The sequence below is a fragment of the Heptranchias perlo genome, chromosome 11 (genome assembly GCF_035084215.1).
Source record: "Heptranchias perlo isolate sHepPer1 chromosome 11, sHepPer1.hap1, whole genome shotgun sequence".
NCBI classification, from domain to species: Eukaryota; Metazoa; Chordata; class Chondrichthyes; order Hexanchiformes; family Hexanchidae; genus Heptranchias; species Heptranchias perlo.
Window position 1 is genome coordinate 42,752,173 of NC_090335.1, and position 21,108 is coordinate 42,773,280.

The window sequence follows — 21,108 nt, forward strand, 5'->3', positions numbered from 1 at the left end:
TCCGTCAGCTGTCAGAAGACCATTTAAGATCATATAGGGCCACTGAAAAACAGTTTAACACAGATTCAAACAGATTTCCAGGTTAGGAATATAGGAACAGGAGTAGGCCATTCAGCCCCTCGTGCCTGCTCCGCCATTTGATAAGATCGTGGCTGATCTGTGATCTAACTCCATATACCTGCCTTTGGCCCATATCCCTTAATACCTTCGGTTGCCAAAAAGCTATCTTTTATAGCAGAGCTGTTAAATGACTATTTTGCAACTGTCTAAACTCCTGTGGATCTCCTCCAATACTGGCCTCTTGCACATCCCCGATTTTAATCACTCCACTATTGGCGGCTGTGCCTTCAGCTGCCTCGGCCCTAAGCTCTGGAATTCCCTCCCTAAACCTCTCTCCTCCTTTAAGACGCTCCTTAAAACCTACCTCTTTAACAAAGCTTTTCGTCACCTGTCCTAATATCTCCTTGTGTGGCTTAGTGTCAAATTTTGTTTGATAATGCATCTGTGAAGTGCCTTGGGACATTTTACTATGTTAAAGACACTATATAAATGCAAGTTGTTGTTGAGGATGCTTGAGTTCCAGCTGTGGAATGTCATCTTGGATAGAATAGGGCATCTCCAATAGATAGGACTCCAGGTCCAGATGACATCCACCCAAGGCTGCCAAAAAGATGGGGCAGATGCACTATGAGTTCCATGCCCATATCTTCAATAGCTCAAAAGAGTCAGGGATAGTTCCCTTAGATTGGAAGGTAGCTCATGTATGTCCGATTTTCAAAAAAAGGGGACAAATCAGAGTGGGGGAACTTCAGGCCCATCAGCCTGACATCCATCATAGGGAAAATGCTTGAAAGGATCCTAAGAGATGCTCTTTGTGAACACTGGGAAAGAGAAAGGGCCATTAGAGATACTCAACATGGCTTCCAGAAAAGGCTGTGTCTCACAAACTTGATTTGAGTTTTTTGAAGAAGTTACTAGCATTAGTGGATCAGGTTATCTGGTTGATATTGTTCACCTGGGTTTTCAGAAAGCCTTTGATAAGGTACCTCACGCCACGTTACTTCACAAGATAGATTCTTTTGGTATCAGTGGGAATTTGATACGCTGGATTTGGAATTGGCTCTAATTCAGAAGAGACAGCCTTAGAGGGACGAGCATCTTAGTACACTGCACCATGGAATGTTAGAGTGTGGTTTCTGGTCAAATAATTCCCCCCACAATGAGTTCTTATCGCAGTCTTAGGGTATCCAGTGGAGATGAGGTATCTTCCTTTAGAAAGGTGAAATACATCAGAGAAAGGAGAAAATTAGGAAGGGGCAAAAGTAGATCGTTCAAAGAGCTGACAACTTTTGTATGATAATATAGACCTTTGATACTGCTGGCCTCTGTTGTAGTTGTGGTACCTAAATTAAAAAGGACTGTTACCTTCCAATACTTTCCTTGTGATTGTGTGATCATACATGCACACATGAGTAACATGGCACATTCATATCCCTTTATCAAACCATGTCTTTATTACCAGACATTTCCTTTTTTGGCTTTTGTTTTAAGGAAAAATTGTTTTAGTCACTGTGTAAAATATAAACCTAAATATACAGCAGTTTTACTTACAAAGTTAAACAGATGTTCTAAAATATTATACAACTATCAGAAACACTTAGTTCCCCAACATCCACAGTGTATAACTCCACTCTTGACAAAACAGGTTTTATTGTACAATCCTCTAAAATTTTAAATTTCATAATTTTTTTGTACAAAGTACAGAAAAAATATTTTAAATTCATTTTTAAATAAAAGGAAAAAAGTAAAACATGTTTACATATATGTATAAAGGACTGGGTGATGTCTGAGTGTGGTTATCTAAAAGTGAATCCGAGTCAGAGTTCTTCTGATGCAAGGATACAGTTTTCATTATCTTACAAGCTACTGGATTTTACCCAATAAGTGTACCTGACCACAGCAGGTAACTTTGTAAACAATAAAGTGAAGTGCCTCACCACAACCAAGCCTCCTAAACAGATCGTGTGACAGGACCACAGGATCCAAAAGTGGACACCATCTTAAAATCAGTGCTTCTTTTTCAAAAAAAAAATAAAATTACATAAAATAAAATAAAATAACATAATCAAATGAATGTGTTTACATATGCAGTGTGCCAGGAAAAAAGTTCCTAATTTGGGCTACCTGCCAAAAAGCAGAAAAATACATTTACAGAAAGATAAGAAACAGACAGCATACAAAAAAAATTTATAAACAGGGAGATTTCTTTTTTGAAAAATTCACAAGTCCATCCAAAATGGAATTCTGGTTTTCAAATGTACAAGAACATAGACAACATTATGTCATTTAGTATTCAGAATAGCGTTTTTTTCAAACACAGCGATCCATGAAATAACACATCATTTACATAATTTACACAGTCTAGTTTTTTGAAATTTAGGCCATAATGTAGGAACAGCAGCTAATATGTGACCTGTTCCTTCAGCAGTTAATTGTATGTTTCAACCTCGTTGTCAGCGTACAGGTACGTGACAGATGATCCCAATAGTTCCTGAAGTTCGCCTGTGAATTCCACCAGCTCCAGTGTTTCTTTATTGTCAATGTCCCGAGTTTCAAAATCCTCTGGGTAAGTAAAAAGCTGGCTCAAAGAAGCCTGTCTGTAAAACTCTGCCTCTGAAATGGTGGCATTTTCAATATGAGGGAATGAGGAGCGAAAGATGCGAGCTGACACTTTCAGTCTCCGTAGCACATCAGTTAATAGCAGCCAGTTCCGGGGACTGTCATGGAGAAGGAAGAAAAGACATTGCAAGTTTTGTTTGAGTGTTATACTGTTTCAGAATTAATTAGTTTTTTTTAAATGAATTGCACGAATGGTCTTGTAGTATAGAAGACTCTCTACTAATGGGATATAACCTATAAAATTTAGCTTAATTATATTATCTGTTGATTTGATAGGTTATAAATCTAGAACAAAAAAAGTCATAGTTTTGGAGGTAACTTAATATTTAAAATGCGTTTCTCAAATTTGTAACGTAACAAGTAATCCAGTATGTTCCAAAAAAAACTGACATGCTTCTACCAATACATGATCAATATCATGTACTTATGCCATAATGCTTGAAACATACATTTCTGATGCCCTCCATGAATTGGAGGAAGCTTCAAATATTGGTAAGTTGCCTGCACTTTACAGTTTCTATATTAGGAATCAAAAATATATGATTTTTTTTTAGCAGATCACCCATGGCTTGCTCAAGGTGAGTCAGAGAATACACTACTCGATAATGATGTTATCAACAAAGTGTGATGCGGAAAATGTTACAGGAAGTAAGTGTGACACAGCAAGTGCATGTGATATGCAAGACTATATTATTGACTGCCCACACTTGGCATTGGTAGCTCAGTGTTGTAGGGAGAGTGCTCAGAGTTATTACTGATAGCTAAATAATCACAATGGTTTTAAAAAAAATCTATGTAAAATACATACCCCTGAGAGAGTGAGACCTGAATGTTGTAACAAGGTAAAAGAGGGGTATCAGAAAACTCAAATTCCAACACATCATCATACTCCTCTTCCTCATCACAAGGGCCTGGTGGATTAGCCAAGACATCAAATCCAGACTCTTCTACTGGTTCTGGAATTACAAAAGACACCAACGGTTACTTGCAGAAATGGACAATCTCTTTATGGCTATCAGGTTATAATACAGGAATTATATTTGTCAGCAGCAACAGAACAGAATACATCTTAACTGTAGCACACGATATTTTTAAAAAACTGTTCTATCATATGCAGACATTGCTTTAAGGTACCAAATTACTGATAAGATAACATAATTCTAATGAAAATAAGTTTAAAATATTGATTAAGTGTATCTGAATAAATAATATTAATAAGTCTTGTATGTTGCCCTTACTGCCAATTTCCAGTTTGTTACTAAAAATATACTTGCTTTTGTACACTACCTGTAAATAGCATCTGCAGTGCCATTACTTCTATCTTGCCTAAAATGTCATATTTAAACATTTGATTGACATGCTAAATGCATGTTACAATCACTTTTCATCTCTCTGATGGGAAGGAAAGCAATGGGGGAGTGATGGTGCATTGACCACTTTGGGTGCCATATTTCAATGAATGACCCAATAGAAGCATCTATGGCGAACATGATATACATCTTGTGTACCTCATTTTTTCCCCCAGAGACAAAGTTTAAGCTAAACATAGTGGATTTTCCAGACTTGTTAACAGCATAGAAAGTTCTATTTAATTAAATCATCAACCTACAGTAGTTTCTTAAAAATATTTCCTTTTGCTTAGTGAGCTATAAGGGTTTAAAATTGTAACTTGAATCTGTAGTTTGAATAGTGTAGAGTAATTTGTATACAAAAAACATAACCTTTGTGGCATTCACAGAACATATACAAATAATATAAATAATATGGTAAATCAGCTGAAAGAAATGTTGTTACAGCCACACAGACAGGGGACAAAATGCACTTATTGCACTTTTGTGGTTCTAACAACAACTTGCATTTGTATAGAACATAAGAAATGGGAGTAGGAGTAGGCCATCCGGCCCCTCAAGCCTGCTCCGCCATTCAACAAGATCACGGCTGATCTTCGACCTCAACGCCATTTTCCTGCTCTATCCCCATATCCCCTGATGCCTTTAATATCTAGAAATCTATCGATCTCTGTTTTGAATGTACTCAATGACTGAGCCTCCTCAGTCCTCTGGGGTAGAGAATTCCAAAGCTTCACCACCCTCTGAGTAAAGAAATTTTCCCTCATCTCAGTCCTAACTGGCCTATCCCTTAATCTGAGACTGTGACCCCTGGTTCTAGACTCCCCAGCCAGGGGAGTCTAGGGGTTCTAGACTCCCCATTCTCCTTGCATCTACCCTGTCGAACCCTGTTAAGAATTTTATATGTTTCAATGAGATCCCCTCTCATTCTTCTAAACTCTAGAGAATACATGCCTAGTCTACTCAATCTCTCCTCATACAACAATCCCACCATCCCAGGAATCAGTCTGGTGAACCTTTGTTGCACTTCCTCTATGGCAAGTATATCCTTTCTTAGGTAAGGTGACCAAAATTGTATACACAAAATTATACCTTTTTTAAAATTTGAAATATTTTGTACAACTGTGAACGCTTCTTTGACAGCACCTCCCAAATCTGCGACCTCTACCACCTAGAAGGACAAGGGAAGCAGGCACATGGGAACAACACCACCTGCACGTTCCCCTCCAAGTCACACACCGTCCCGACTTGGAAATATAACGCCGGGTCAAAATCCTGGAACTCCCTACCTAATAGCACTGTGGGAGAACCTTCACCACATAGACTGCAGCGGTTCAAGAAGGCGGCTCAGCACCACCTTCTGAAGGGCAATTAGGGATGGGCAATAAATGCTGGCCTTGCCAGCAACGTCCACATCCCATGAACGAATAAAAAAAAATACTCCAGGTGCCGTCTCACTGAGGCCCTATATAATTGCAGTAAGACATCTTTACTCCTATACTCAAATCCTCTTGTAATAAAGGCCAACATACCATTTGCCTTCCTAATTGCTTGCTGCACCTGCATATTAGCTTTCAGTGACTCATGTACAAGGACACCCAGGTCCCTTTGAACATCAACATTTCCCAATCTCTCACCATTTAAAAAATACTCTGCATTTCTGTTTCTCCTACCAAAGTAGATAACTTCACATTTTTCCACATTATATTCCATCTGCCATGTTCTTGTCCACTCACTTAGCCTGCCTATAACCCCTTGAAGCCTCTTCGCATCATCCTCACAACTCACATTCCCACCTAGTTTTGAGTCATCAGCAAACTTGGAAATATTACATTTGGTCCCCTCATCCAAATCATTGATATACAGATTGTGAATAGCGCCTTAAACATCGTAAAAACATCCCAAGGTGCTTCACAGGAGCGTTATCAGACAAAAATTTGACAATGAGCCACAAAGAGATATTAGGACAGGTGAAGAGGTAAGTTTTAAAAAGCAACTTAAAGAAGGAGAAAGAGGTAAAGAGGCAGATGAGATTTTCCATTTCTTAACTGGCCACTCACTGGTAGTTCCACCAGGGAACAACAGTTAAGTAAAATTAGTCTTTAGGTTGATGGATATCCACTACCCAATCAAAAGAGCAGCATTGCTGTCCCAACTCAAATGTGTTAGTTCCAAGTGTCTCTATAAATCCCGGCTCAAAGTTCTGGATTTATCGCCACATAGGACTAACTCAAAAAGATTTATACACAATGATCAAAGTCTACATAAAACACAAAATTATACCTTTGGAGAATTTTCACAGTTGTACAAAATATTTCAAATTTTAAAAGTCACTAAATGCAACATTCCCATGCTTAATATCTTTTTTTGGTTGAAGACCTCTCTGTAGTTATCAGTACTAGCACATGATTTAGACAAGCCATGTATGTGGGCCCACACAAATCTTTGAGCTGATTTTTCTTCCCAAACTAGAATGTGTTCTCTATCACTATGAGACATTTAATCCAGAAAGTTGACTGAGATCTAGTGAAACACCATACCTCTAGAGCTACCAAACTGTTCCACTATAACCTTTATAGCTGAAGGCACTGATTCAAGCTAGGGTCCAGTTCCACTGGCACTACCCACCCTTCAGTACTTTGCCTAAGTGGGCATTTTCATCTAGAGCAAGAGTAGGTCAATTAGTTGACCATAGAAAGCATCACAGCCAAGTCTGATTCTGTTCTCTTCCAACCCTAACACACTCGTACTTCCGAGGAGGAATTACTGAAATTCTGGTTACGGCCATTTGTAATACCAATTCCATCCTCTAGGGGTGATCTCACAACTTAGCACAGATTGTGGATCACACCCAGGACCTTTCAGGGATATATGGCTCAGCTTCACACTGAGCAGTGTGCTTACCCACTAAGCTATTGGAGAAGCTATCAATCATCTTTAATTACATTTGAAAATCTATACGGCATTTTCTAAGAATGTTTCAAAATGGTAAATGGAACCCAGGAAAAAATTTACTGGTTGTTGTTCTTGAATAGAACAATTACTTAGGCCAGTCTTTGCAATTCTTCCTTCCACCTCTAATTTCCCTCCCCTCGAATTATATGCACAATATCCCCTTTTGCTGTGGAGCAGGATGGTCTCAAATCCCTGCCTGACCTGTTAGGAGGTGCACTTGGTACATGAGAGATTTCTCCCTTCTCTGACCAGTTTTCCCTTCTTCCCCAGGTGGTGCAGCAGATACAGCAAATGTGCTCTTTAGACAAATGAAGCTGGGATTCAAACTCAGACTTCTGAAGTGGAAATTCCAGCATTTAACTAGCAGACCCAAATACAACCTTTATAATCCAATTAATCAAAGACACTCTCTTTTAGGAAACACTTTTCTGTAGATAAATAGTAAAGAATCACAAAAACAGATGCAAATTAAAATAAGATCCCATAAATTAGTGTACACAGAGGCAAATTAGTTAATCTGGAAGGAAACTGATTTAACTGTACAGTTAAATCAATTCATCATAGTCTTAGTAGTACAGAGCTATAACTTTCTGTTGATTTTATAATGTTCACTTTTCTGCTTTCTGCTGCAATTATAGTATTCCTTTCCAGAGAGCAGGAGTCTGCATAAGGGTATCACTCACCACACACAGAGCTGCCATAGAAATCCCAGTACAAACCAGGGTCATCGTTGCTTCGACCTTGCAAGTCAGCAAAATACTCTGGGGGGGGGCGAAAACACACAAACTGGTCAAAACACTGAAGGCAGAGCAGCTGTTCATTGTATTTGTGTCATACAGTATATAAAAATGTTAACAAAACATGGCAGTGAAATGTGCAATATCCCAACTGTGCAGTTTGAGATTACAAAAGGCTGATCCAACAATGACACAAAACCAAAGCTGTAAAAATAAAGAAAACAGTATCAGTGTACTGGACCAGATATTAAATGGCCATTACGTCTGAAATTCCTATATTTCAGAGGGGAAATTTCCAGATTCCCCCCCCCCTCCCCCCAATTGGCCTTGGTTTCTTTTACCTGGTTTTTCATCTCTCCCAGGAGATTACATGGCTCCGGGGAGCGGGTGTGGGGAGTGTGTTTCATATTGCACGAGACATCATGACTGTATGGGACAGGCTAGATAGACCAGATGGACTTTTCCTGTCTGACATTTTTGTATGTTCATATTTAAAATATAATTACAAATTGGATTTTTAGCTACATAGAAAGTAGTACATAATTTTGTGTGTCATTTCCGAGGCTGCATATTACTTTGCTTACACTCAGCTCTCAGCAGCCAATGCCACCAATTGCTTTTAGTGGAGCAGCGGGAGGGGAAGGAGTGTCAGGACCTATGAAGAAGTGAAGAATCTTCAGGTTTTAGTACTTAGCCTAGTGGTGAGTTTTAAAAAATGAGATACAGAATGTATTTTTCCGGTGAACACCTGAGGGTAAGTCCATTAAAGCATCCTTGCAGTTTAAAAACAACCGTGAATTTAGAGTCCCCGCTAATCACGTGTTTATTTCAAGCTAAAATAAAACAGGCCCTGTGTAATAATTGAAGTTCAGAGGTTTCAAAATCTGCATTTCATTCTTATTGACCATCCACAGAAATTTTTTTATTTTAGTTCATCATTTAAATCAAACCGATTTGAATCGTGGCTTTTTTATATTAATTCCAAATGAGGGTTTTTACGTGTGTGTGTGTGTGTGTGTGTGTGTGTGTGTGTGTGTTATAATAAGTTTAACTGCTTCAGGGCAAAGGAACAATATAGAGTCAGCTTCTTAAAGGTATCAGACTTCTCCTGGATCTGCTCATTTCCCCAGAGATATACAGGTTCCTCTTTTGAAGAGGAAAAGGAAGTTCAGAGGAAGGATGCCAGACAGATGTATTTGCATCACTGGCGCTTAGTTAGGTCCTATCTTTACGCTGCCACCCTTCTATACAGAGCCAGGCAATTGTACCTGGACAGACTGGAGACTCCTTAATGTGAAGAACAAGAGTCTTTAAGGAAAACATCACAAATCTGTGCACATTCCTTCAGCCAGACACAGCAAGCAATCATGGGACAGGGATGGCTGTGACAGTGCCTATTAAAGTAACAGCTGCCTTGAACTGGTACATCACTGGACCCTTCCTAACGACAGTTAGAGATATCTTCCCAAATCTCCCAACCTGCAGCGCAGTTGCATCACGCAGGTCATAAATGACTATCTTACCCACATTACTCAATTAATCTATTTCTCCATGGGAAAAATCCCGAACAGGAGAGAGCTATACACTTTCACAGTCTATTTAAATGTCCCAAATTTTATGGCACTATTGATGGCACATATGTTGTAATGCATGCCACCACCCCAAATGTCTTTCCCTTCACGAGCAGAAAGGGGATCCATTTCATCAATATGCAGTTGGTGGGTGATCATATATACAGAATTGTGTTCCCTATTCTGACCACCTGAACCATCCCTGTCACTGCCTACAGCCTTCAATGAGCATTTATCAACTGTGTCCTCCCAGTACCTCATGCTCAATTCACCAGGAGCATCGTGCTACAATGCCAAAAAGCTGACCTTGTATTATCTGGCGAGGTCAGCTGCCTGCACTACTGGTGCACACTGAGCAGCAGTAATCCCAATGTCATTGTGCTGCAACTGCATTATCAGCTCCCACAAGACTGACCTCTATTACCTGATTCTACAGTGATTAACAATGACTAAATGATAACCGAGTTAACTCATAAGTGAGAATTTATGTAGCACATTTCATGTCCTCAGGATGACCCAAAGCAAAGTATTTCACAGCCAATGAATTACTTTTGAAATGTGTTATATAGACAAATAAGGCAAACAGTTAGAACACAGCATGGGTCCACAAACATCAATGACATGATGGGCCAAATGGCCCCTTCTGTGCTGTATCTTTTCTATGGTTCTATGGAGATAAATGACCGGTTAATCTATCTTGCAGATGTTGGTTGAAGGATGTATATTCTCTGTCCTTTTTTGAGTGAATAGAATCTTTTTTGTCCACCAGAACTGACAGATGGAGTCCCGGTTTAACGTTTGAAAGGTATCTGTGACAATGCAGCACTCCCTCAGTACTGCGCGGACGTGTCAGTCTAAATTATGTGCTCAAGTCCTAGAGTAATCTATCAAGCCAAGCTGACAATTACGGATCTTTACATATTGTGGATACAGGTCTTCTATAACACTATTGGTTTTTGTTTGTGAGTCCAAATACAGGAAAAAATAACATTTTTATGCATATAAACTCTCACCACATGCTGCTACAGTCAGCCATCTTGGATTTCATTCAAAATTGAATTCAGTTATTTTTGTTTTTTATGGTGATTCTAAAATGAGATATTTAATCACAAAACAAAATGTTTGTGATAATTGGTTGATACAAATTATTTTCATAATTTTCACCATTGTGCTGCTAAATTTACATTAAAGGCAATTTCACAGCCATTGTCGAAAAGTGCCCCTCAACGAAGTTTATTGAAATATGCAGGTTGAAATGGGTTAACAACTGGAATCCGAACATACCTGAGAGAAACATTTCCATCACTTCACTATGTGCCATCTTTAGAATAGTTCGACCAGAGTACGTGGCCAAGGTTGGATCTGCACTGTATGATAGTAACAGCCGAACTACTTCCAAGTGATCATTTTCTACTGCATCATGGATAGGCCTTCAATAAAAGCAAAACTTCAAAACTTAATTTGATGGTAGACAATTAAGTGTACAAATGCAAATCTCCCTCAATGTTCTCTCTCCCTTTTTCTCTCTTCCTCCTCTGAAAGCTGTGAATCATGCTGGGTTATTTTTATATATGTGTTAGCAGCCTAAAGGTAACCTGCCCAGGTGACCACACTCTGTGCATGTATACAGATGATGGATATCGGCATACTAGTCAACCATAAGCACGCCACAGCAGAAACCAATCCCATCCATAACTATGCACTTTCCAGTGGGGATCAATGAATAGCAGTTTGGCATGGGACCCAGGCTGACTGATTTTATTCCCTTGGAGCTGCTTGAGTGGATAGGATTGGTTTCTGCTGTGATGACCTGATGGTTGAATAATGTGCCAAGATTCATTGTGTTTGTACACACATATAGGTAAACTCAGCAATACTGAACTCCCAGCAGGGAGCTGCACTCAAAGGGAGCACAGGTTGGGGAATCGGGGCAGCAGCACAGTGCTGCTGCTCATCAGAGCATGGAAGCACTAAACATAGAGAATGGTCAATTGAGTAAGGTACCTGAGACCAATTATAGTGCCCCTATTACTGTCCTACCAGAGATCAGTTAAGACAGCACAGAGCAGAAATAATACTGGAGACCCTCCCAATCTGTATGGCTCATCACCACACTAAGCAGTGCATTTGCTGATGTACTTGATGCTGATGCTTGGTGCTTGCAATGGGAAAGTATTCCATTCCCTGGTCTCAACACTATTTACCTTGGTAAGCAAAAGAAAAATCACTGAAAGAGATTTTGGAGGGCAAAAACCAAATGGAAAAAAAACAATAGTTCCAAATTTTCTTTCATTAATTTTAGTCACAGTGCCTACTTGTGAAGGAACACTCAAACTGTATAGTGTAATTTCAGTTTTACAGAACTAAATAATTCTCTGTACTGAAAACCACAGTTGCTGAGATAAAAAGTTAATCAAGATTCAAATTTGAATCTAGCACTTCCGTGCTCTAGCTTGAGTGGCCATCACACAGTTTAATTTAGCTGATTTTAACAAAATGAATCTGGTCATGAAAATTTAATGAGGTGACTCAAGTAACCAAGTAAATATGTACCTTGTTCCATCCTGAGCACTGCAGTTAACATCAGCTCCATGTTCTAGAAGGTGACATACAATGCTGAGCCATCCTCTGGCACAGGCTTCATGCAAAGCACAATAACCTGCATTATCGCGATGATTTACATCACAAACCTTGTTTTCCAAACAGTACAATACTACCTCCTAGGAAAGAAAAAAAATTAAATTTATTAACTTGCATCACATGAAACAAGTGTCGGATTTCATGAAGAACTTGGCAAGAAAATAGGATTATAAGTCCTTATTCTTGTGCTTTATTTCAATGGCAAATATACCTACAAAATTGTGCCTAATATCACTCTGTTTTAGTGAAGTAATGTTTCAATACAAAAATGAAATCCATATAAAATAACATGTACAAATGAAAGCTGGGTGGTTTTTAAAAACAGAAATAGTATTTTGGCCTGCTAATAACTTTATTCTAAGCTGCATCCAGCATTGTAGTAATGTCAATTTACATACATTTAACCATACAATTGAAGAGATTATTGGCATACAAAGTATAACACCAACAACCAAGCTTAAATCAGCTCAGGGCAACAACCTCTACAATAAGCCTCGTCTAACAAACCAAATAAGGTATGTGCTTCCTGAGCAAGCTGCTAGTCAGCAAACTACCCTGCAGACCCTTTTCTGGTATCCTTATCTCTCATCAGCTCGCAATAAAACACATTAATTGGATCAATCAGCTGGCCAACCCACAAACAACTTCAGCATTTCAATACCAAACTCAAACTAGGACTGAATCCCGAACTTCTAAATGTTTAAAAGACATTATCTTAAGTTCCAAATTTGTAATGATGAAACTGTTCAATTTAGGTTAGAAAATATTTTCCAAACTCACCTAAACTTTTTAATTTATATGAAAAACCCAACACACCCAAAATTCCTGTTTGTGAGCCTGAAATGACATTAGTTATAAAGTGACAAGAAAATGACAATGTGGGCAAACTATGTATATAGCTGATACAAAACAAATAAAAAGGTGGGATTTAATAGTATGTAGGTCTGCCTTTTAGAGTGGGTCCATATAGAAAACAATATTGATGTAAAACCTGGCATTGCATAGGAAATAATGAGGTGAGGGCCGAAGGTTTTAGTTTGCTACTTTATAAATCATTGCATATCTTCCTTCATCAATGAAGAGTGATTTTAGCAGAATGTTATCAAAATGCTTGCAAGATGTCTAGACTATACTGGATGTGTACACAAATGATTTGGTGGAAGAAATTAAAAGGGTTGGAGGTCTGAGTGAATCTTCACTAGAGATTGCTGAATTCATATTTGTAACATTTTAATGCATTAATTAATTTCTGAAACTTCAGAATGTCAGCTAAAGGAACTTATCTTAGTTCAAGTATTTGCTTAATACAATTGGGCAATGGAAATGCTGATACAATATTTCATAATGTGACCGTTCTGAAAAGATACCTATTAGTCACAGGTCTGACCAACATTATTGATTTATTTATTTCATCATTTGTCAGTGGTGTCAGTTCCCCATAAAGGTTAAAGAACTATCCCCTCAATCTCCTTTGTAAGATGGAAACTTTAAAAATATTACATTTTTTTTTAACAGGGTCCAGGCTAGTCCTCGACCTGGTGAGGCCCACAATCACTATTTGGCAGTCTGGTGCACTTGATTTCACCAGGCATACTACTGGTGATGATGCGCTCACTGCTGGGAGGCTGGGATGTGGGAACTCCTGGAGTTGGGAGACCTTGCCCCACCCCACTCCACCCCCCCACTCCCCTCCTCCTATGCTGCCAGCATTGTAATGGGTAGGCAGAGGCTCCACCCTTTACATGGCCCTGCGGAATCCCTGATGTAAGACTGGGACCTGGTGTATCTGGTTCTTGGCCTAATTTCCAACCCACCATTACACTCCTAGTGTCCACAACATTCTTGGCCCCAACATTCCTATTGCCTTTTAACTCACACCTTAAGCAACTATGTCAGCAGAATTCATTCCAATAAAGCGAAATTAGGAGAATTCATACACTCATAGAATTTCCTTATTTTACCAATAATATATGATTGAACAGTAATAACAGACTTCTGCAAGCACTGTACCAGGGGAGCTGATGGTAGGCAAATCAATTGAAGAATGATTGAATAGGCCTGTCTATTCTCAATTTCCTGGTAGAATACATACGGACATTGTTATTGTTTAATTAAAAACATACCAAGGTCTTCATTATTAATTTGTCCCTGACATGAAGATTTGTTCTTAGGGCTGGAACGAAGGTTCCATATATTACCAGGTCCCACAGTGAATCAAACATTTTAACCAGTGCACTACCACAGTTATAAAAATAAGTATCATACAGTATTGGCATTTCTTCCAACGTCTTTCACTAATACAAATCAACGATAGCTATGCAAAAAATCAAAAATGCTATTCTAAATTATTTTTGGCCTATTCAAGTTTGTGCTTCTGCAAATAGTATACACTGAAAAATCATTAATATCTTTCACTGTGAAAATAAGAACAAGGACATTAAGGAAATCTGCCCACAGATTAATGGCCATTTAATATCTGGTCCATGAAAATGTATACTTCTATCACAAATGCTAGTGGGAAAAAAATGGACTCAAGCCATGTAGTTTGATTACTGTATGTATTACAAACAAATATGTTTTCCAACGACATATCAGACTTTGAGTACTGAAAGATATTTTTATTTATATTTTTCTATTAAATACCACCTGCAAAAAATACTATTTGAAATACTAATTAATGTTATAAAACAAAATTAGAAAAATAATTGATGTACTAGCCATTAGAGAGACCTGGCTACAGCCTGAACATGATTGGGAGCTAACTAGTCCAGGCTGTAGGACCTTTAGAAAGGACCGGGAAATTGGTAAAGGAGATGGAGTTGCAATATTGATAAAGTCACAATTATCATAGTAGAAAGAAGGGATTTCAGTAAAGGTGATCAGGCAGTAGAAACACTATTGGTAGAGTTAAGGAACAGCAAAGGATGCAAACTCTGATAGGAGTTATCTACAGACCTCCTGATAGTAGTGATGCAGTGGGGGGATGTATAGATACGGAGATCAGGAAGCAAAGGGTAGTGAAAATCTAGAACTCTCTTTGTCAGGTCAACTGTAATTTTAAATGCTGAGATCGATAGATTTTTGTTAGGTGAAGATCTCAAGAGATATGGAACAAAGGCGGGTAAATGGAGTTGACGTACAGATCTGTCATGATCTTTTTGAAAGGCTGAATGGCCTACTCCTGTCCCTATGTCCTAGAACATTTTTTGATTCAAACTAACTCTTGTTACTCTTGAAAAGTTAATAAATATTTGAAAATATCTGTTTACCAGCAGAATTATTTAATCATTATAAACCTCTGTACTTCAGTGTGATTGCCGATCTGGCAGATTTCCTTAACGTCTTTGTTGTTCTACGACGTTCATGTTGAACTTATAACCTTAGTGACAAAAATTCAGTGCAAAATCATAGCAGAAAGCTGCCAAAGCCCATTCGAAATTGCACCACCTCCAATGAGACAGACCCATGTAGGTCATTCAGAAGTGTAGTAGCATTGTACTGCAGTGCTGAAGTCAACAACAGTACATTGAAACCATGTTATATTTACTTGGTGTGACTCTGACCCTTAGGCTAGTGGACACACACTTGTAGATAGGTATAACTTATGTGTGAATAGGATAGAGAAAACTGGAACATCTAGGCCCCGATTTTAGAATGGAAGCGGGATGGCAGCGGGGGGGTAAATGGGTGCGTGGGTAACCAACTAATAAAATATGTCCGTTTCGCAAGCGATCTCAAGTGAATTGGTGCCACTTAACCTGGCTTCTGGGTTTGCCGTCCGAAAGCTGCGCAGTGGGCGGACTGCGCATCCACATCGCAGGTTGTCAGCTGGAGGAGCTCTATTTAAAGGGCCATTGCTCCAAAGGCTTTTGCTGGAGCAAAGACCCATAAATCACAATGGAGCAGCACAGAGGCAAGGCTGCTCCAAGGTTCAGCAAAACCTCACAGCAGCAGCTACTGAACAGGGTGAGGAGGAGGGGGGAAGTGTTTTACTCCGCGGACAGGAGGAAGTGCCCTGCCTCTGCCACCAAGAAGGCCTGGCTCGAAGTGGCAGACGAGGTCACCAGCAGCAGCAATGTCTCCCGCACCTGGATCCAGTGCAGAAAGCGGTTCAATGACCTAACTAGGTCAGCAAAAGTGAGTACACTTATTGATTCTCCTACATTCCTTGTTCCACATCACCGCCCCCTTGCCCCCAACTCATTCTGCACTGCCAAGACTACTCCATCACATCACTCCTCACACCCACTTAAGGCTCATTCTCAACTTACCTGCACTTCCTCACCTCCCCATTTGTGAACCCACCACTAGCATGCACCCCAATCCTGATCCAATGTCATGGCTCTGTCTCATACATCTCTGATGCATCTCTTTCACGGTCAGCCTCACCCAAAGCAATGCATTAATTGGCTGACCACTTCACCATCACTCACTCACACGTCTGTACTTTCTCCCCTTCTAGAAGAGAGCGCAAAACGCACGGGAGAGGGTGAGGACTGGAGGGGGGCCACAACAAGAAGTGGTCCTCACAGACGCGGATCAGCCGCAACCTCGAGTGCCTGTCCGTCGGGGACGCCGAGGCTGGCACCGTACAAATGTCTGGTGACACAACTTTGATGTTAACAATGCTTGCCGTATTCAACACCTCAATATGCTCATCATAACATTCTACATCTGTGACAATGCTTAATATTGCCTTCTGTTCTCTTACAGGTCCTTCAACGACCGCAGTGACAGCAGAGGGCACTTCTTCAGAGGACCTACCGGCCTCTGAGGGTGCACTGTCACATCATAGCGAGCCATCCACCAACGCAGATACTCACACCTCGGTGGGTCCCAGTACTCAGTTAGTTGGGTTGGCACCTGGTGAGTCACGACACACAAGTGAGCACGAGCAGACACTGGTGGGTAGGGGCAGCTGTGGAAAGTCCGCGTCGGTGGGAGCACTCCTCTCCAGGCTCTGCTCAGCTGGACGCAGATGCTGAACCCCGGGGGGCCATCCTTTAAAAGGAGAATGATCGAGGGACAGCAGCACATTTGCGAGGTACTGGAACAGGTGCCACGTGCACTCTCCACTATAGGGCAGAGGATGGAGGAGTCAAACTCCTGCATGAGTGGAATGGTGGCACAGGTACGGGAGGGAATCTCTGAGATAGTAGCGCAGGGACGTGAGCAACTGTCTGAGATAGTGTCGCAGGTAAGTGCGGGAATGTCTGCGATGGAGAGAAGGCTAGCCTCTGTTGAGCTTCAAGCACGGCTCACAAATGAGTCCATTCAGGCCCTACCAACAGTCGTTCGGACTCAGGGTGAACAACATTCTTCCGCCTTAAACAGGCTGACACATACTTTAGAAGTGGCCTTACAACGCATCACACATGTCCACCACACTGTTGTCCAGCAGGGTGGTAGAAGTGATGTGATTCTGGCCCAGGAGAGGGATGATGGCGAAAGGGGATATGGAAGTGGGGATGCCACTCGAAGCGCTCCCTGACTACAGGTACAGGTGAAGCAGTCTTTGGAAGGGCCCTCAGGGGCTCCAAAACCCAGAGGGCATAGGCTGAAAGCATCTAAGCAGTCAGGGTATGAACATGAGCGACCTGCCACTACCTCTTGCTGCAGCCACAGGGGATGCACCATGAAGAAGTAGTAGGAAGAGAAAGGCGAAGGTTTTGAGAGCACGAAGGGTATGCACAAGGGTGTCTGACAGATGGTCATGTTTTTCATTTATATTTGTTTTTTGTTAAAATTACATTAAATGTTATGATTCTCACCACTACTGCCACGTCTTGCCCATTCTTGACTGGCTTTTGTGATAGGGCCATGAGGTTCACTATGAACGGCGACACTTGATGCCACCATTGGGTCACTTTACAGTGGGTGTATGTGTAGTTGTAGGACTGTTTTGTGCAGGGAGGTGTGGCGAGGCTAATGATGTTGCTCATCCCCGGATGTAGTGGTGAATGCAGCCATGGCGCCCCCCCATTCTGAAGGTGTCAGTTTGAGGGGGTCCAAAAAGTTGTTAAATATGTGTGAACAGAAGAACTGTGAGTGGAAAGTAAGAATTTTCAGTGAAAACACAAAGATCTCCCAGCCAAAAGTTTGTCTGAAAGAACTGAGTGCCCTGCTGCAATAACTCACCTTTTATCCCCATCTGCCAAACAAGCATCTGAATGTCCAACTGGCTGCTGGCTGAAACATGTCTAGTAGAACATGGAGTGTTTCCCACAGGACGGGAAACACGCTGAGGATGTTTGAAAATCAGAACCCTGCCTCAATGTGCACAAAATTAAGTACTTCAAGTATCTAAATAACTGTCTTAACTGTCATCCTGCCAGCTTTAGTTGCCAGTGGTTGCATTCATGAGGCATGTGCGCACCCAGACGCATCAGTGGGGAGCCCGGAAGTCTGCGGGTTGGAGCTGAGTTCCGAACCCGCTTGGGATTTCCCTGATTTTCGGAGCCCTCCCGTCCCAACGCACCCACACTTGGATTCTAAAATCGAGCCCCTAGTGTCTAGAGTAAACGGAATCTATCTGGTGAGAGTGACACGATATAATTTAGTATACTTCACTAAGTGATGGCCAGGCAAAAATAAGACGAGTCATCTGGTTAATTGGCCACAATTTTCAACTTATTGGTGGATTGAGTCAGTCAGTAAACATTCATAAAGCATATATTTAAGATATTATACGTGGGGCAGAAGCCCTGCTGCTGGCGAAGAGCCTTGCCAGATGCAGCACGGGTCAGAATTCTGCAACAGTGCTCATTTCTAGTGAGGTCCCACGCTGGAAACTTATCTCTTATGATGTCATCACTACCATGATTGGAAATATGGTTTAGGCTGTAAAACAGTGGCTGTTCCACATTGGAATCAAAGATAACATGGTACATAATATCTTAGCTTAGCAAAATGTAACTGTGAGCATTCTTTGTTGTGCCCTCACAATAATCATTTCCCAGCTCAAAAATTCACTACTTTATTAAAAACTTTAAGATACTAAATTAATTTTTTCACTGATATTTCTATTTGAGCAACCTCAGGATAGCTAGTAGGTTGACGATTTTGCTCCCATTTGATTTATAGATTGGTAACATTTCCACTGTTAGTGAATCAGGTGGCTGAAGCCAAAGGAAGTTTTTATTCCCTTACAGAACATTAAAGTATCGATCAACTAAGCACTAAGTTTTCCAAATCTATGACAAGTTAAACGCATTGCAAACTATAATAGCTATTGACTATGATTCCTATCGCCCCTGACGCCACTATATCTTGTGTTGATTGTAAAAAACAATCATAGTTTTTTTTCATTGAATTGTAATGTATAATACAAACTTGTAACAGAAATATCTATTGTTATTCTTTGTAATTAAATTATTTGCTTACAGTAATCTTTAATTACATAGAATGTACAGCACAGAAACAGGCCATTCAGTCCAACAGGTCCATGCCAATGTTTATGCTCCACATGAGCCTCCTCCCTCCCTACTTCATTTAATCCTATCAGCATATCCTTCTAATGTTGACACAATCCAAATATTTTAGTTAGAAAAATGACCATTTATAACCTAATCACAAGACAAAACAAAACTTAGTACACCTTGTTTAAAATATACTTTTGACGCAACTTGACAACTTAATATTTTAAACATTACTCATGATTGTTTAATATTTAGAGTATGGGAAACTAATTTTGAGGTATTCTGAGTATGGGATGTTGCAATCTTTAAAGTAAGGTATTTAGTCTAAATTTATTCACCAACTTGGTATACATATACTTATATAATTGATATACTCTTAGAAATTGTAACAGTTTACATTTTTTCATGTTTAAATAATGTATCTACCAAACTTATTGTGGCTATTACAAATATAATACAGTACTCTACTAGGAAATTAAACTATGTGACTCTTCTGAAAAAGCTCAATTAGCATTTTTGTGACTATTGCAGATAACGGAAAACCAAATAAAATAATTCTTAATCTTTTAATAGCCTGTTTTCAAATACAGAACTTACTTCATAGCCTAGGCGTGCTGCTCTTTGCAGCAAAGTCTCACCAGCATTTTTATTGACAATGAGTCTGCGTGCTTCTGGTGGCATGGGTCGACTTATGGGTGTCTCCTGTGGAGAGCTGACTGCTTGTACAGGCAAAGGCCGAGAGGACTGCGGTAATAACGGAGTCTGCAACAAACGATCGGAAGACTTCTGCTCACATGTTTTCTTTGGTGTGGAATCTATGTCTGTGGTTAATGCTGGCCGCTTTCTAGAATTTCTGATCACACTGGCCTGCTGTAAATAGGCAATGCAAAGAAAAAATTAATGGAATGGAGGATACTGAGCTAGTTTGGTAAAATAAAGACTATGCAAATATTTGATCTAAATTCTCTGCTTAGTTAAGAAAACAAGAGTCATGTTAAGTTTGCTGAACAGAAATAAAGCAAAAACTTACTTTTACGAAGTGCCTTATCATATCTTTCAGAAACATCCCAAAGTGCTTTCAATACAACAAATTACTTTGAAGTGCAGACACTTGTTATATAGACAAGAGATCATTGTGCAAGCAGAAATGATACACACATTTAGAATGATATATTACTCATCCCAAAAGTGAAACACATAAGACATATTCAAGGAAAGCTGCTGAAACCAGCTTGAACATGGGAGATTTGATAGGCCTAGCGAATGGTCATTAACTGTACGCTTCTTTAAACACGGGCATGGTCGTGTAGTGGTTATGTTACTAGACTAACAACCCACAGGTCATGAGTTAAAATCTTACCATGGCAAGTTGTGAAAAAGTATTCAATAAATCTGGTAATTTGTGGACCAGCACCAGAAAAATAACCATGAAAGTTCCAGATTGTCATAAAAACTCTACTGGTTCACTAAAGATTAAAATAAAAATAATCGGGTACTTGTGCTTAAATTGTCAATTCCCGTTTAGATGGCCTAACAATTGTAGATGTGTTTTAACCCTCTGTCGAAGGTGCTAACTCATGCTGGGGTCCAGATTCAGTAATAGCCATTCATTCACGAATAAGTGAGTGTGGAAGAGGAGAAACATTTCCTCACTCGTGTTTAATAGCTGGTAGCCACTTTGTTGATGTCAACTTCTGGGAGTGCATCCATGTGTCCTAGAGCAGACCCACTGCAGACAGCAAGGGATGCGACTTCAGGA

At 40.0% G+C, this 21,108-nt stretch overlaps 1 protein-coding gene across 6 annotated transcripts in view; it reads right to left on the reverse strand.

Moving 5' to 3' along the window:
- Window positions 1-1,691: 1,691 nt before the first annotated feature.
- The window catches only part of bcor (BCL6 corepressor), a 274,104-nt gene continuing 254,687 nt past the window's right edge, over window positions 1,692-21,108 (reverse strand). For all 6 annotated transcript variants that reach the window (XM_067992876.1, XM_067992875.1, XM_067992874.1 and 3 more), the window contains 6 exons: window positions 19,947-20,219; window positions 11,845-12,011; window positions 10,576-10,721; window positions 7,667-7,744; window positions 3,488-3,635; window positions 1,692-2,777 (listed from right to left, as the gene is read on the reverse strand). In XM_067992876.1, the coding sequence (XP_067848977.1) occupies window positions 2,489-2,777; window positions 3,488-3,635; window positions 7,667-7,744; window positions 10,576-10,721; window positions 11,845-12,011; window positions 19,947-20,219 (1,101 nt within the window). In that variant the 3' untranslated portion in view covers window positions 1,692-2,488. The remainder of the gene's footprint in view (window positions 2,778-3,487; window positions 3,636-7,666; window positions 7,745-10,575; window positions 10,722-11,844; window positions 12,012-19,946; window positions 20,220-21,108) is intronic.